We start from the raw sequence: 18,339 nt of genomic DNA on the forward strand, positions 1-18,339 counted from the left end.
AATGTATTGTTTTACATACTATGAACGTTCAAGGCATGAAGTAAGTAAGACTTTCTCGCTATTGCGGGATACCGCAACATTATCCAGTGAGTGCTGCATGTTGCTATATCGATATAATGTTGCCGGCTATATTAAATCTCAAAGCTTGTAAAAGCTATAATTATTTTATTTTAGTAGAACAGACTTATGTACGTACATTATATTTATTTATTTACTTTACTTTATATACAGAGGTGTATAAAGGCGGACTTAATGCCAGGTGCGTACATAATACAATATAACTCTGTCTGTCTGTTACTCAATCACGCCCAAACTACTGAACCAATTTGCATATTTTTGGTATGGAGATATTTTGATACCCGAGAAAGTGGGGAAGAAACACTAATAAGCTTTGTTATTTGAGATCAATCAAATTCAAGATTTCATGTCAACTAGGGCATCCAATCTCGGTGTGCCCAGATCTTGATATTGCGGGATTCAGCCGCATTTCTAATCCTGCGATATGCAGGGTTCGCGATATTAGATTTCTTTTTTTCAAAAATTCGTTTTATGGTCTGGCACTTTTGAGCCGAAAACGTACCTACTGACTGCTACTTAATTATTGAAATACCTTACATGAACTTACTTAATTAATTCTTAATTCACTCCTAATAAAATATTTCGTTTCGTTTACTTTAATCTGATGCGTCATAGATCATACACCTCTACAAGTAATATTGTCAGTTGTCAATGTCAGTGTCAGTGCGTTGATCTTGATACACTGTGTGACAATCTTTGACATATAATGGAAACCGAGCATTTTTGTTTGATGGAGTTATTAACATAAAATACGAGATAGTATTGGTTGTAAGCGCAACATATTCTTGTTTTCATAAGTTTCGTATTACATAGATTTTATGAGTTAGATATTTGGAAGGATGTCGAACTGGATCGGGTATGCCATCTCGGTGAATTGCGGCGACCCTCTGGGCTGCTATCAAGGAACTATTTTGGAAGCAGACGGTAACACTATAACGCTGACAAAAGCTTTCCGGAACGGCTTTCCGTATCCGAAGTCGCAAGTGACGCTCAAGTAAGTCTATATAATAATATATCTATACAGCCGTCTACCATCAGCTTGCATTACTATAATAACGTGCGTGTGGTTCGTTGCAGTGCTGCAGATATAAAAGATTTGAGGATCATTGAGTCTCGCGCCGAGCCATCAGAGCAGACACACAGCACGGTGGCAGTGACTAAGAACAACAAGAAGGTTCAGCGGGCCACCGTGTGTGAAAACTTGCAAGCTAACCCTACTAGTTCAAGTAAGCATGCCAATCGAGATTCTAACACTTTAATCTATTTCCCTAGAATTATTCCAGAATGTTATGTTAAGACAATAGGTATTACCTACCTACATTATTATGGCATATCGATTCAAAATATGGTTTTAACTAGTTAATAATAATAATAAATTAACCCATTAATGTCCCACTGCAGGGCAAGGGTCTCCTCCCTTAATGAGGGAGGGGTTAGGCCTTGAGTCCACCACGCTGGCCAAGTGCGGGTTGGGGACTTTGCATGCCCTCAATAAATGTTTTTAAACAAATTTTAGGCATGCAAGGTTTCCTCACGATGTTTTCCTTCACCGTTGGAGCATGTGATAATTATTTCTATTAACTAGTTAAAATTGTCAAATCATTTTCTGGACTTTTCTGGTGACTCCGGTCCGTGACTACACTAAGTAGGAATGACCAAAAGAAAAAACAATGCCAAAAATTCGTTTGTATTCATTCCGGGACAGCAACATAAAATTTCTGGACCAAGGACAACAGACAAAATTCCGGGACAGTCCCTAAAATCCCGGCCATCTGGTAACCCTAGTTATTACCCAGATTAATGGGTTATGGTGATCTATAGTAAGGCCGCTGAGTTATTACCCATTTGACAGATTATTCTTTAAATTAATCGATATAACCTTGCACAAGCGACACATTTGCCAAATGATTTAGAATACCTCTTTAATATAAATCTTTATGTCAAAATGTCAGAATTAAGCAATTTTCCAATAAACACTGTTTCAAAATTTAAAATAGTTTGTAAATAATATAAAAACATTTATTATTAAATTTGTTCTTTGGAGCGCTTGTACAAAGTTACATCGTGCGGATTCGTGCGTCTAGTTTTCGTGGTGATGTGCTTAATAGTATTCGGTCCGAATTCATTGGAATAGGTATGATATTTATTTCAAGGAATATTGATGGAATATAGGAATAAGGAATATGGATATTTATTTTATTTCATCAAGGCTACTCCACCTAATGAAGAACCTGTGTCCTTAACTAATATTGGTTTTGATTTTATTTAATTACACACTATACTGGAATATTCAAAAACAAACTGTTCCAAAATGATATTAGGGTTACTGGTTCAGTCACTTCACTATACTCTTTAAAATATAGCTTGATTAGAATGACAGATGTCAAACTGTTTTGACTGGTTGTAGAAGTATTGATCAAAATCGATAGCGAAAAAATCGAATCTAAAATGATTATATTAGATTCAATTATTGTTATTATTGTTGTTGTGAATCTTATTGTTTAAGCAAATTCGGATAGGACTATCAGCCCTACTTTTAACACCGCACGGAGACCTCTCCTAGTTTAGTATTAATTAGAATCAATTAAATAAAACAATGAAAACAGTTAAATAAAATTAATTGATTTAATTATTAATGGTGCAATTCTGATGATAGGGATGAGGATGATAGTAATATAGGATGCGCAGTTAATGGTGCCATCCTAAATCAGTATCATCCTCATCGCTATCATCAGAATCGCTGGAACAATCTTGGAGATTAATTATTAATTCTTGGTCACAAATAGTATCAAAGTGTACTTCGCGGTTAACGATTAATCACTCGATTTACTCTTATCTATTGTGTCTCCTCACTAAAATTTTTGCAACATGACGTAGCCTTGTAGAGAGGTTGAAAATTATCCCTCCGGTTCATAAGAACGTAATCTCAAAATAACCTGTTGCCATTAAGTATAATTTTCAAAATCACCTTTTCCCATAATACTTGAAATTCGGAATGCCTTATTCATCACAATGACTGATTTGCAAAATGTATTATAAATTAGTACTGTTGTGTCCATAGTACTTATACCTCTCTATAACTCATTTAGTAGGAAAACCACGGAATAAAGTGCCTCGGATTAGAACCTCTTGTATTAATACTTGTACATACCGGCCACTTGATGTGTTTTATAAAAAGATAAAATTATATATATACAAGATAAAGATTGTGATTGACACTGTCATACTGATTATCAACCTTCCTATAGTCTTTAAAATATGGTAGCTTGATTAGAATGACAGATGTCAAACTGTTTTGACTAGGGTTGTAGAAGTATTGATCAAAATCGATAGCGAAAAAATCGAATCTAAAATAATTATATTCGATTCAATTATTTTTGAATTAGCTTTTTACAAATTGTTGTTGTGAATCTAATTGTTTAAGCAAAATCGTATAGGGCGACCAGCCCTACTTTTAACACCGCACGGAGACCTCTCCTAGTTTAGTATTAATTAGGATCAATTAAATAAAACAATGAAATTAAAGTTAAATAAAATTAATTTATTCAGTTAATAGTGCAAATCTGATGATAGGGATGAGGATGATAGTACTATAGGATGCGCAGTTAATGGTGCGCATCCTAAATCAGTATCATCCTCATCGCTATCATCAGAATCGCTGGAACAATCTTGGAGATTAATTATTAATTCTTGGTCACGAATAGTATCAAAGTGTACTTCGCGATTAACGATTAATCAGATGATTTACTCTTATCTATTGTGTCTCCTCACTAAATTTTTTGCAACATGACGTAGCCTTGTAGAGAGGTTGAAAATTATTAGGTTTATTTTTAAGACTAAAGAAAATAGTACTGATTTTTAGTTTAAAGGCTGATTGTATTGAATGATTCTGATTTCTTATTGAGGATCTGTATTTAAAAAATAGTTATAATGCTAGACAAGACAGATTTTTCGTGTTTCAATTTGCAATACTCGTTAGACGTCACTACAAAGTTGTGTGCTCTGTTTTGCTTAGAACTGTCATTTTAATCAAGCTATATTTTAAAGAGTATAATTATTGTATTTTGCTGATCTATTTTGTTCGTTTTGAGTGCTATCTCATGTTGAAATGGATAGGGAGACAAAAAGCGACTTGGTATTTATTACTAACCAAAAAGGACATCCTGCCCTATTGTATAATGGACACAAATATAATTTCGGGAATAAGAACAAGAAAGGTAGTTCCATGTGGCGGTGCGTGAATCGCCCTAGTTGCAATGCGTCCCTTACATTAAATAAAGAAAAGGACACAGTTTTAAGGAATCCCACAAACCATGTCTGCAGATCGCACCAAGACCAAAATTTGCGCGATTTATTTTTAGATAAATGTAAAACAGACGTATGCAAAACTATGTCACCAGTAAAAAAGATTTTCGAGAAAAATTTGCTTAACTTTACAACTGCGAATGATGAAGATTTCGTTTTGTTTTCTTTTGAAGAAAAAAAGAATAGTTTATACAGAACCCGACAAAAATATCTGCAACAAACTAAGACAGAGTTTTCCTATTTGAAAGATGTCAAGATTCCTGAATTACTCACCGAAAATTTCCTATGTGTGGAAGATGGTGAAGGAGATAAAATATTAATATTTTCAAGTCGGTGTTTACAGAAACATAAAAACATTTTCGTAGGGAAACAGGTTTTTGGAGATGGAACGTTCAAAAAAACGCCTAAGCCCTTTTACCAAATTTTTACCCTGCATATTGATATTGGTTCTGGTAACAAAAGTAACAATATCGTCCCAGTAATTTTTGCTTTATTACCTAATAAAAGAGAAAATACGTATATAAGACTATTTACCCTCTTACGTGACAAAATGGATATTACAATAGAAAAATACAAATGCGACTACGAGCTCGCCCAAATAAACGCGTTAAAAGAGGTTTTTCCAAATTGTAATATATCCGGCTGTTACTACCACTACAACCGTGCAGTATGGAGAAAAGCTACGAGCTTGTGTGACTAGAGATGGCTGTGATATTGTAAAATTATGTGCTACTCTTCCTCTATTACCACAGGACAAAATTGAACCTTGTTTTGAGTCCATAGTAAATATAGCTCCAGAATCAGAAGAAATGAAAAAGTTTATAAGTTACATGAGAAAACAATGGTTGGTATTGAACGGTGCAAAGTTAAGTTGTGCAAACGATAGACATCGTAGTAACAATGGAATAGAAGGTTGGCACAGGCGATTAAATATACGGATGCCACACAAACCAACATTCATAAGATTTGTGTACAAATTAAAAAAAGAATCAGCCTATCAAGACACGCGCATATACAATTCATTATTCAGTGCAGCAGGAAGGAGAAGATGCGAAATATTGTTTGATACTCAGTACTCTAAGCAAATGAACCTACTCAATGAGGGTACGATTACACCCATGGAGTTTTTAAAAAATCTTTTTATTATTAGAAAACGATTGCGTTAGTTCGAATTTTTTGAAGTAAGAAGTATATTAATTTCCGTTTATTGTGATAATTTTTTAGTTGGTTCCAAGTTATGTTGTTTTATCGTCATTCATTTGTTTTGCCAACGTCTATTGTCATAAACCATATTTAAAAATAAATAATTATGTACCTATTCATGATAAGATTCTTTTTTTGCATGACCCTTGTGTACGTAATTGTACTCTAGCCGCCATTTTTACTTTCAGTCATTGTGATGAATAAGGCATTCCGAATTTCAGGTATTATGGGAAAAGGTGATTTTGAAAATAGTACTTAATGGCAACAGGTTATTTTGAGATTACGTTCTTATGAACCGGACCGAAAATTATTAGGTTTATTTTTAAGACTAAAGAAAATAGTACTGATTTTTAGTTTAAAGGCTGATTGTATTGAATTATTCTGATTTCTTATTGAGGATCTGTATTTAAAAAATAGTTATACTGCTAGACAAGACAGATTTTTCGTGTTTCAATTTGTAATACTCGTTAGACGTCACTACAAAGTTGTGTTATCTGTTTTGCTTAGAACTATCATTTTAATCAAGCTATATTTTAAAGAGTATAGTATTGTCAATTTGTCATGTGTCAAATCGGTAATAACTCAGCGACCGTACTATAATATACAATGTCCCTCTCATTTCATAAACAGACTATAAACTTATTTTAGTTAAAACACTACTATAATATGTTTTCTCTTTTTCATTTCGCTAAGGAGTGAAGAAACAAAACACATTATAAGCATTTCATAACTTCCTATATTTTATGAATAAGAGGGAATAGCCTTAGACTAGCTAGACTTTAACAGGCTAGGCTGAGATATGTAAATTAGAAAAGAACAATATTATCGTATTTTTTTACCTCCGAATCCAACCTGAGAACTCATGATCACTCATCAGTCACGTGCACTACTAATAGTGCCACAGATGCAGTCCATTATAGTGTTACAATCTTATAAAAGTAGTATGAAGTACCATGGTGCATGCTCACATAGAGATTAAAAGGAAAAAAATTGCAAAATAAAATTATTATTATATTACAATTTATTCTTATTAATATTAGTGGTCTAGTCGATTAGCTTAATGAGTCGTTATGATCCGCCGCAGCGAGCAACCAGGCGCCGGCGAGCAATGCGGGCTGTAACAAGGTGAGCGCCAGCAGCCGCGGCGGCGGCAGCGCGGGCCCCGCGCGGAGCAAGCCCATCGACATCACGGCGGCGCGCGCCAACAAGCCCGCCCACGCCGCCCACGCCGGCAGCTACGGCGCCGCCGGCTCCACGCCCAAGGGCCGCGGCGCGGGCGGCGCCGGCGGCTACGACAAGGCGCGGCGCCGCAACGAGGCGTGCTTCGGCGACGCCGCCGACCCCGCGCTGCACGACGACTTCGACTTCGAGGGCAACCTCGCGCTCTTCAACAAGCGCGCGCTCTGGGAGCAGATCCGCAACTCGCACAAGCCCGACGTGGTGCGCCACGCCGACGACGTGGGCAAGTTCCGCCACGACGAGAACGTGCTCGGGCCCGCGCCCGCCCCGCGCCGCGCGCTGCTGCTGCCGCCCGAGCTGCGCGCGCCGCGCGACTACGTCACCGACGAGGGGCTCGCCGTGCCCGCCGCCGAGCCGCGCCTGCGGGCCCGCCTGTGGGCCGCGCTGCGCCGCATGCGCCTGCTGGACTCGGCGCACGTGCTGCTGGCGCGGGCCGCCGCCGACGTGGCGCTGCGCCTCGTGGGCGGCGGGCGGCGCCTCGACCCGCGCAACGCGCACCAGACGCCCACCGTGGTGGCGCTCGTGGGCCCGCACGCCGCCGGCGCCGCCGGGCTCACGGCCGCGCGCCTGCTGGCCTCGCACGGCGCGCGCGCCGCCGCGCTGCTGGCCGCGCCGCCGCCGCCCGAGCCCGACGAGGCGCTGCGCCGCGAGCTGGCGGCGCTGGCGCCGGCCGGCGTGACGCTGGCGCCGAGCCCCGCGGCGCTGCCGGGCCCCGACGTGGTGCTGCTGGCGCTGCACGACCCGGAGCGGGCGGGCGGCGCGGACTACGGCGCGGCGCTGCGCTGGGCGGGCGCGGCGCGCGCGGCCGTGGTGGCGCTGGAGCCGCCGGCGGAGGGCTGGGCGGGCGTGGCGGCGCGCGCGGCCGTGCTGGGCGTGGTGCCGGCGGCGCTGGCGGCGGGGCTGGGCCGCGTGTACCTGGCGGACGTGGCGCCGCCGCCGCGCATCTTCGCGGAGGAGGGCGTGACGTACCGCGCGCCCTTCGGCGCCGCCACGGTGCTGGCGCTGCACCCGGCCGACGACTGAGCCGCCCGACCCGACCCCGCGCTCGATTCGCGTTCGACCGTGAGCGGTGGCGTCTCGCGATAGATATATTTTCGTAGTACTCTCCGTGCCGTGCGAGAGTTCACGGATATAGTTGAATTTAAAAACGGCTTCGTTTGAATTCCATCGCTGACCGGTCGGGAGTGGGATCTCGAGTCCCGAGACCGCGGAGGTCGGGTCTGCGGCTCGTCTGTGAGCGAGTGGAGCGCGAGGAACTCGTCGAGATGCACGTCCAGTGATGTTGTGTGCTCGTGCGTCACGTGCGGTACTAATCGTATACACTGTCCGATGAATGTGATATGTGAGTGCGTCACGATGGCGCGAAAACGAACCTGTTACTTAACGAAATATGTGTGACTAAACGACGGCCGAGTGAGACTGATATAATAAGACATTGTGTTTCTAGACTGAACTCTTTCATGTCTCATAAATAACGCATCGAATCAGCTATCAAAAAATGCATTTGTTGATAAAAATAATGCGTAATTGTAAATGATCTTTTCACATAGTCGAATATGAATTCTGGCGCAATTAAAAAACAGAAATGCCTTTGTTTAAAAATAGTTTGAATGAATGTGATCGATTTATAGTTGTATTTTCAACTGAAAAATAATAATGGTTACAGTATTTTGATACATAATAGTTTATCCGGATAGTAGACGCAGTAAACATACGAGTGTTAAGTTAGCTGGTGATATGTGTCACAGATGGAATACTCACTTGTAAAGTGTAGTGTGTGACAGAGTGATGTGTGCAGTGTGTGCACCCCGCCGCTGTCACTGCGGATGTCACGTGCACATCGTATAGTACATGATACAACATCCGACGTAAGCCTCATACGATCAACTGATACATCATTACAATTTTATATTAAAGTGATTTAATTTTATAAATTGCATTTAAATAAATTTTAATAAAATTGTTAGTTGTGAATGATTGTTTCATTGTACTCTTCGGTCCGTTGCGATGTTCAAGGAGTGTCATAAGAACATAGGTACATAATTATTATTATTATAAGTATACGTACAATATACATGTAGTGGCACAGTTTAAGACGAGCGGACCGCAAGCGACACCATGTCCGCCCGTGTCGGGGTTATTGCGTAAAAGTAAACAACGCTATGTAAGTCCATCGATTTATTCTGAAAAAAGTAGTTCTCAAAAAGCACATGATATTTGTTTGGACACAACAGAACATGATTATGTTATGGCTTAAAACACAACAATATTATCGCGTCTAACTAATACGTTACAATATATACAAAGTGGCCGCTGCCTGGAGGGTGCAGGCAGGTGTGAACAGTTCATATATCATATAGTAAATACACAAGTAGTGGCTGGTCGCAGCACGGAAGACACAGCGACTCTGCGCGCAACACCACGCGCGGCCGCACACTCCACACTATTGCTCGGGAATGATAACTTTAAAATATTCGCACGATATGTACACACTAGGTATATAAATATAAAACACTTATTCTGTCATACATCATTTACAGTTCTAAGAGGTACTCGACAAATTTGATATTTAACAAGTTCGCCGCGGCGTATATATCCCCCCTGTCGGCCCACACGCCCCGGGCGACACGCGCACGACACGCGGCCGACACGCGCGCTACACGCGGGCGGTGCGCCGCAGGGTGGCAATTATAAAACATTAAAATAGTGTAATTATTAATGAGTGTTTGTGCGTTGCGGCACACAGACGACCTCTGACTGACGTCCCACTGAATCTACACTCGTTCGAGCGAGCTTTACACGAACACATCCGTGCGACCGTCGCCTAGACACGCGCCTCACGCGCACGCACGCTAACCTCCACCGGACGACGACTACGTCTAAAGTGGCTAATATTTAACTTTCGACAAAATATATTTCTATTCAAAGAGTTCTTCGATAAACGCGTTTCAAAATATGTCGGATACAAAATATCGCGTACGCTCCGCGCGCGACGGTCTCGGCGGGGTACAAATCATACGGACTAGGTAAACCGTGTAAAAAAATACTCAAAAAGTCGGTACAAAACGATCCTCGGAAGCGAGAGACGCCTCCGCGGGGTCGGGCGCGTTACGCTTACCGCTAAGTTGCACGGTACGCTTAGCCTAAGCCTAGTCGCGCTCGCGCTCCTTGCCGTTGGCGGGCGGGCAGGGCGCGGGCGGCAGCAGGTCGGGCGCGGCGCGGCGCATGAGCGCGTGCGTGCGCTCGCGCAGGCGCAGCAGCTCGTCCTGCACGCGCGCCGTGATGGCGGCGCGCGTCTCCTCCTCGCTGGCGTTGCTGCGCCGCAGCGCCTCCAGCAGCTGGTGCAGCTGGATGGGCTCGCCCACGTTGAGGAACACGCGCTTGCGGAACTTCAGCAGGTACGGCTCCCGGTTGGGCAGCACGCGGTCCAGCCCCTCGTGCCACACGGGCACGATGAGCGGCGGCGCCGCGCAGTCGGCGATCAGCCGCCCGACGCCCCACTTGAAGCGGATGTGCTCCTGCGGACGGACGGGCGACGTTAGCGTCGGAGGCTCGCGGCGGGGAGGGGCGGGGAGGGCGGGGAGGGCGCGGCCTACCTTGTTGACGTTGACGCGGCCCTCGGGGAAGATGTGCACCCAGTCGCCGGCGGCGAGGCGCTCGAGGCAGAAGTCGATGGCGGGCTGGTAGACGCCGGCGCCGCGCACCACGGGCACGCACTTGCCGAGCGCGAAGAAGCACGAGTGCAGCGCGTTCGTGAAGCAGATGTCGTGCGCCGCCAGCGACCAGCGCATGCGCGAGTTGCGCATCAGCACGCCCAGGTCCAGCACACCTGCAACACCGCCACTCATTACTCTACCTGAACTCGACACGAAGTGTCATACGATTCTTGTTATTAATTTAAAACGAGCGAATAAATGTGCGAATATTTGTAAACGTAAAGGAATACTTACTAGGTGCCCCGGCACACGTTTTGCTATATTAAAAATATATTAAAGTGACTATAAAAAAAATAGGGGTTGGAGATAGAAGGGTAAAAATGTGTATGTATTTTTAATGCCACATTATTGAAATGTAAAATAAAATGCCCAAACAATAATAATCACTTAGGCTTAGTCTCCGACTTACTGAATATGCATATAAAGTTTGGTAAAAATCGGTAAAGCCGTTCCGGAGGAGTAAGACACGTAACTAACAATGTGACACGAGAATTAGATATAAGTAATATAATAGATAAGTGTGCAGAGAGTGGCGGTACCCCAGAGGCCGGGGTCGTCGAAGCACGAGTGGTGGTTGGACACGGTGAGCAGCGGCACGCCGCGCGGCCGCCGCACCGCGCGCGACAGCGCCTCGCGGTTGTACACCGTCGTCTTGTTCAGGAACTCTGCAACAACACACACCATCTTACCGCGCACACCTACTTACTTCTATAGTAGACAGCTAATAGATCAATTCATATTAACCTAGTTTGTTTGTATTTTCGGCGTTCAAACTAATCACAAGGAATGTAGATTCTGTTAGAGACCATCTGGAACTGCTTTCCAGAATTAGTAGTGGTCTCCTAAATGTTCTTTAGTTAGATCGATCAAAGTGCAGACTTTTCGTTCTACTGTACATTGTGTATCGAACAAACAATGTTATGCGTACGTTATCTGAAGGTACAGCAAGGTGTTTTATTGTTATAGATTAGCCATTGTAACAAAATCTAAGCATGTGCATCTAGATCTCGAGCCGCTTCAACAGTGCCTCGCTAACACTATCGAATGTGCTCACGTTCTAAACAATCAGTCTTTGAACTAGTATCGGTCACTTACATATTATATCACATATTCTATACACCGAATATGAAGTTATGTGCTTTAGAATGAATTTGAAGGTCAACTACAGAGAAATGTGAACTATTTTATTACGTACATACCTACCATACTGGTGAAAACCAAAGCATTTATACTTCTCTATTAAAATGTGACTTGCGTTAATCAGGTATTAAAATGCGCGGTTTTGAAATCGCCATATTTGTTGTGTGATTGTTATTGGGTGCCGTTTAATAATATAATGTCCTCCTGGCTGCTATTTGGCTGCGGCGGCGGCCAGTATTATAGAAATAAATTTTTCGAAACTCTGTTTTAGTAACATAAATATAAATAGTTAACGCCGACTGTCTAATTCCGTGCAATCACCGTGTAGGTATTTCTTGACAGAAAATCTCTGTAATAACTTTTAGTCTGAACCAGGATTCGAATCAGAGTCCGCTGGGGGGTAGTCGCATACTCTACCGCCCGTGCCGCAGAGTGTGCCCTTAACGGTGCTCCCTAGATGTGACGTGATACCTTTTGCTACAGGCTCATTGACCCCTGGTGTGAGGCACGGCGCAAGTGACGACATGAGGCATTGTCAGTAGAACTGATCTTACTAATAGTTACTGTTCAGTTGGGCTCTGCTGGCTCTACTTGCCACTACATAACATAATTGTACATAGACAAGGTGCGTGCGAGCGTGCCACATATAACACTGTCCATCGTTATGTGACTCGACGCGCCCATTATACTGGATGTTTGCAGAATATTAACAAATGTGTATGTATAAGTGGTGCGAGTGTCGCGTGTCGGGAACCAAACTCGCGACCTTTAGCCGCGGGCGCGGCGCGCGTGCTTGCGTCACGTGCGTGCTATATAGGTCAACGTTACGTCAACTGGCGTCTACGGGCGTCTAGTGGCATCTACCACCAACACCTCGCTTAAATATACACATTTTGTGTATCACTGCTCGCCGGAGTGATTCCAACTATGTTATAACTCGACGCAACATCGCGCGCCAGCGGAATGTAACAATGCGTCTCACACTAGTTACACCGGTTACACGTTGCACCCGTACATCATAAATATATCAAACATAATATATATAATCCTTCAATATTTTAGTATGTATTGCATGTTTATCACGTAAAACGTCTGAATGAATATGAGTAAATATAAAGAAACAAATAAATAAGGGAAAATCTTAGTAAAGCATTTTCCTTCTAAATTGTTTTGTAATCTCTATCGTATTGTTATCATCGTTCCAAACGATCTATTCGCAATACACTACCTACTGACTACTCACTGAAACTTTATGAATCACAAACAATTGCTTCAAGTAGTCATTGGATTTAATGTCTAATTTGTAAATTGCTCACTTGCAGGTTGATAATAATCATGTAATGCTTAAATGTCAAAGCAAAGTTACGAAACGAAAAGAAAGTTTCACATTTAGGATGATGACTTACTTTGAAGTAGGTATTGCGTTATTAGTAAATCTAATGTAGAAGATAACGTGTCGATAAGGCGCAGTACACGCCGAGCGACAGATAAGAGAGCACTAAGAATTGTAACAAATAAGCAGGTCAGTGGGCATGGTGGACGTCGCGCACACTACATACACACTACACACTAGATAACATGCTACACGTACAATATTTATTACTGCCCCACACTCAGACATATCTTACACTAATCACTATCCCTCTATTGAAAAATAATAATAGCTTCATTGATAGATACAATAGCCTCGTTTGAACAATTATATAATGCATCCATGTTCCACGTTGATCTGTCATAAGCTTTTGAGGACAATGAAAGTCTTTCAAAATTCTATCAGCACCTTTTGAAGATGAAATTTATACACCAACAAATAATAAAATAAGGAAATATTCAGTTTATACATGCAATGTCACTAATTAGTCATCCAATAGTGCTTCCAAATAATAACATATAAGATTATCAGAAACATTTACAAGTGTTATGACCAGACATTATAAATAATTATAATGCATTATCTGTTGACTTTATGAAATTATAATGATTAAGTAAAAACCTATAACTGTATTTTGTTAGGATAATTCAATTCAATTTGTTTATGTACTAAAAGTAATGCATTCACTGAACACTGATTGTATAATGTATTGTGTTCTGTAATGTTGTAATGTTTTATGATTGAAATAAGTGTCAAGTGTAACATAGCATACCAAGGAGAGAATAGAATTCAATTTATTTATAAGGTTTGTGTTAAGAATATATTATGAAGTTTTCAACACAATATAGAGGAAGTAGTTAGTTTGTAGTTAATCAATGTTATGAATATAAAATAAAACCTTACATTAGTGTACGGGTTGACTTAGTTCACCTCTACTACGAGTACTTCACCATTAATATGTATGAGACACTATTATGTTCTACTGTCATTAATTCAAGGTTGACTAACTGAATATTACACAATTCATGTTAAATTTACACATTTTTAGAAAACAAGGCAGTGGTAGTCAACAGATTCCAGGAAGGACTTATTCACAATAAAACATTAAGATACATTAGCTATGAGTGCATTTAAATGAGATGCACTCTGATAAATATGTTATTATCAACATAGATATCTATGTGTGTTGGTGCAGTTCACACACACACACACACATTAATGCAAAGGTCACTAAATTCTATGGTTCATTGACACTTGTGTTGGTATAGTATCAGTATTAGTTTAACTAGTAGTAGAGAATGTTGTCCTGCAACAGGATACAGGCCCAGTATTGCTATAATCACTGACTGGTTTTGCATGATTACAGCAATCTTAACTAATCACATAGTACTTGTAAGTTACCAAGTATTTATACACAATAAAATTGTGCAGTCACAAGCAGGGGATGATAAAAGTGACTGGGTCATTGCACTGCACATCCAAAATATTAGAGTGACCACATCATAAGCAGGAAGTCATTCGCTTCCGCGTTTACAATGAGAATAAGGGCGCACAAATATTGTTTATATAAGCTGACATTGAACTAGACGATTTTATGACTTTGCATTGGATAAGAAATACTATTAATAATTTAATAATAAAAGCAAAATAACGTGTAGCGATGCATGATGAATTGTAATACAGCAGTGTGCGTCGTAAGCAACAGCTTAGTATTTATGCTGATACGAAGGAATCGGACTCGTGCACGACTCGCGACGCTAAATACGCACTCGACGTTACACAGAAATGAATTAAAATCGATGTGATTCATTACCTGTGGCTTGCGCTCGATAAACACGAGCGTCAAAGAATGATAGTTTCCCTCACCTATGATAATTTTGCTAAATAAACCGACGACAGCGACTGTGATCGAGCTCGCACAGGACCACAGCCTCCCGGGGTTCCGCAGCCGCGGGATGATCCACCCGATGTCGTAGCTCATGGTTGCGGCCTGAGCGTACCTGCGCGGCGAGCCACTACGACGACATCATTACTGTGATTATCTTACTATAAAACAATTTTATTTGAGCTGTTCGACACTCGTGTAGCCTATTGTGCGAAATGTATGACAATGACAGTCACATTTGACAGATAAGATAGCTGACGTTCCTGAGTTGGTGTTGCTATTATAAATTATTAAATTAGAAATATTCGACCTAAAATTGTTTATAATTGCTTTTCGGCTTACTTTGGCTCAGGCATATTTTGTAAATGAAGGTCAAAAATGCGAATAGATATGGCACGATGTTGATTTTTACCAAACTAGTCATAGATGAGGGGAGCAATAGTAATAAATTATGTAATATTTAAATGTTTGTTAGTTTAAACAACAAAACGTAAAATGAAAAACAATTAGAGAATAGGTACAGTACTTGGGATTCATGTAAGTCTTAAAATTATTTAAAGTTTAAAAATACATGAATTTGTGAATAATTGCAAGGAGAACTGGTATTAATCGTCTACTCATGATGACATAGCAACTGTCGGTTTCCATCAAAAGATAATACAGTAACAAAGTAAGTAGATACTATTAATGTCCAGTTAGGTAATATCACACTAGACCATTCAATATGTAAGGATCTGACTATTTCTACATATACATATCTATCTACATATCTAGTACATATATTTTTTATTATTAGGACAGTAGGTATACGAATATGTATCAAGAAAATAATTATATATATATAAAGGTTATATTGTTATTGTTTATGCAGTATAGAATCTATGGAACTTTTAAACTGTCAGTGTAACATGACAGCGATGATAAAATTTTAGACAGTTTCTCCTGATTTATTTTAAATGGAAATGTAATATTATTAAGTAGAAGTAAAGGCATTAAATGTTGTTTTTGTTATTTCATAAAACGCAATTCGTCTTTATTTCACCTGAGCAATTACTATTATTATTATTATAAAACAACATTTTCCGCAATAAAAATATGGAGAAGTTAAGATTTGATTTTTGTGTAAAAACATCAGCAGATGGAAAATCAAACATTGTTTGCATAACCTCAATAGGTACATCTGATGGCAAAACTTATGGCATACCGGCAGAATTACAACCTGCGAACTTACACAATCATATAACAAATACACCTAACTATGCCAAGATAAGGAAAACACTGAATAGAAGACATCAAACAAGGAAAATATGGATAACTTTAACTGATGACATATCAGCAGTATATTTGGATGAGGAAAAAAATATACAGTTCCATGATTTTTACCTCGAAGAGGTTACTGAAAACATAAATGATTCAAAATCATTAACTGAAAGCTCAAATAAAACATTGGAGAAATTACTAGAGACATTACTCGAAGAAAAGCAAAGAAAATCTGAAATTCAAAATTTGGGGAAAATTGCAAAAGACTTTGTGCTTGAAAAATTCACTGGAAGAAACGCAAACGCTCATCAATGGATTAAGGACTTCAACAAAGAATGTGACCGTTTCCATATTAATGAAGACAGGAAAAAAATTGAAATTTTAAAACAATTTTTAGAATATTCAAGTGTAAACTGGTACAGTTGTATGCTAATTAAATTTACAGTAGAATCAGAATGGAATACATGGGAAAAAAGCTTCTGTGAAACATTTGGAAACAAAGGTTGGTCACCAATCAGATATGCTCTTGGATTTAAATATCAAACGGGCTCATTGCTAGAATATGCATTGAAAAAAGAGAAGTTGTTATTAGAGGTTAGGAAGACGATTGATACAGGGACTCTTATAGACCTTATAGCTGCAGGCCTTCCTAATTACCTGAGTGACAAAATTGACAGAGAGACATTAGAACAAACTGAAGATCTTTATAATGAGATAGGAAAATTAGAACATCTTGCTATGAAGAACAAATATGAGAAAAAGAACTACACACACTCTGAAATAAAAACAAAAAAAAATGAAGAAAAGAAACCATGCCAAATTTGTATAAATGAGAAAAAAGGAAAACGTTTTCATCCTGAGGAAAATTGCTGGTTCAATGTGAAAAATCAAAAATATGTTGTGAAAAGTGTGAATAACTCTGAATTAGAAGTTGAACTTAATGAAGAGAATCAAAAAAACTAGAAGTATCACCATTAATAAAAGTAAAGTTATTATTAAATGACACTTTAAAAGTTACCGCAATTTATGATTCAGGTTCAAATGTATCATTAATTAATGCAAAGTTATTGAAAATACAAGAAAAAGAAGAAAACACATTTAATAAACAAACAGCAAACTTGAAAACTATTAATGGTGATAAGAAAACAAAAGGTATGGTGACATTAAAAATAAGAATATATGACATTGAAAGAGAAATGAATATTTTTGTGATAGATGATGGAAATTTTCACTATGATTTTCTCATTGGTTTGGATTGCATAAAAAAATTCAGATTAATGCAAGATGAAAAATTGAATATAATACAATGTAATCATTCAAACAAAGAGAATAAAAATCAAGATGAAAAGAATAACAAAAATAAATACTCTGAAACAAATATGTTGAATGTCAGAATTCCTGATGTACTAGGTGAAAAAAATGAACAAGATGTGATCCTAAGCTCTGAGGTATGGAAACAAGAAATTAATTGTTTAAACCAATGTGAAATAAACTTCAATGAACATATTGATTTAAAAGAATTTGAAATTTCAGTGAACCACCTAGATTTATCTAAACAAACTGAAATTGATAAATTAATAGAAAAATACAAACCAGTCTTCGCTAAGGATAAATACGACGTAGGTACAGTACGAGGTTATGAAGCTCACATAGACTTGACAGTAGATCAATATTGCTGTAAGCGCCCATATAGATGCACAGCTGATGATAGAAAAGAAATTGAGAATCAAATATCAAAACTATTGGAAAAAAAATTAATCGAGGAATCATATAGCCCTTTTGCAGCTCCAGTCACCTTAGCATACAAGAAAGAAGATGGGAAAAGATCAAGACTGTGTATTGATTTCCGAGAATTGAATAAAATTGTTGTCCCTCAGTCACAGCCGTTCCCATTGATTGAAGACTTGATGATAAAGACTGTGAACTGTGAATATTACTCCACTTTTGATATAAATTCAGCATTTTGGTCCATTCCACTGAGAATTCAAGATAGATATAAGTCAGCTTTTGTCACACAAGAAGGCCATTTTCAATGGACATGCCTTCCATTTGGTTTAAAGACGGCACCAGCTATTTTCCAAAGAATATTGAGAAATATAATAAGAAAATATAATCTCTCAGATTTTACAGTAAATTTCATA

At 39.8% G+C, this 18,339-nt stretch overlaps 2 protein-coding genes across 2 annotated transcripts; one reads left to right on the forward strand and one right to left on the reverse strand.

Moving 5' to 3' along the window:
* The first annotated feature begins 713 nt into the window (after window positions 1-713).
* Edc3 (Enhancer of mRNA-decapping protein 3) lies at window positions 714-8,799 on the forward strand. Its single transcript, XM_076125497.1, has 3 exons — window positions 714-1,072; window positions 1,156-1,304; window positions 6,671-8,799. Exons 1-3 carry the CDS (start codon window positions 918-920, stop codon window positions 7,846-7,848), a joined length of 1,482 nt encoding a protein of 493 aa, XP_075981612.1. The 5' UTR covers window positions 714-917; the 3' UTR covers window positions 7,849-8,799.
* Window positions 8,800-8,988: 189 nt separating this feature from the next.
* Window positions 8,989-15,165, reverse strand: Taz (tafazzin, phospholipid-lysophospholipid transacylase). The gene is made up of 4 exons (XM_076125626.1): window positions 14,920-15,165; window positions 11,081-11,206; window positions 10,422-10,654; window positions 8,989-10,343 (listed from the first exon to the last, which is right to left on the reverse strand). The coding sequence occupies exons 1-4, from the start codon at window positions 15,032-15,034 to the stop codon at window positions 9,975-9,977; spliced, it is 843 nt and encodes a 280-aa protein (XP_075981741.1). The 5' UTR covers window positions 15,035-15,165; the 3' UTR covers window positions 8,989-9,974.
* Window positions 15,166-18,339: the final 3,174 nt, after the last annotated feature.

This window comes from Anticarsia gemmatalis, chromosome 17, assembly GCF_050436995.1.
Source record: "Anticarsia gemmatalis isolate Benzon Research Colony breed Stoneville strain chromosome 17, ilAntGemm2 primary, whole genome shotgun sequence".
Taxonomy (NCBI): Eukaryota; Metazoa; Arthropoda; class Insecta; order Lepidoptera; family Erebidae; genus Anticarsia; species Anticarsia gemmatalis.

Bases quoted from the DNA above. Each gene is read 5' to 3' on its own strand.
- Edc3 (XM_076125497.1), top strand. From the start codon at position 918: ATGTCGAACTGGATCGGGTATGCCATCTCGGTGAATTGCGGCGACCCT. The intron at 1,073-1,155 runs GTAAGTCTATAT...GGTTCGTTGCAG, and splicing joins AAGTCGCAAGTGACGCTCAA to TGCTGCAGATATAAAAGATT. The intron at 1,305-6,670 runs GTAAGCATGCCA...GATCCGCCGCAG, and splicing joins AGCTAACCCTACTAGTTCAA to CGAGCAACCAGGCGCCGGCG.
- Taz (XM_076125626.1), bottom strand. From the start codon at position 15,034: ATGAGCTACGACATCGGGTGGATCATCCCGCGGCTGCGGAACCCCGGG. The intron at 11,207-14,919 runs GTGAGGGAAACT...GTGTTGTTGCAG, and splicing joins ATTTAGCAAAATTATCATAG to AGTTCCTGAACAAGACGACG. The intron at 10,344-10,421 runs GTAGGCCGCGCC...GTCCGTCCGCAG, and splicing joins GCCGCGTCAACGTCAACAAG to GAGCACATCCGCTTCAAGTG.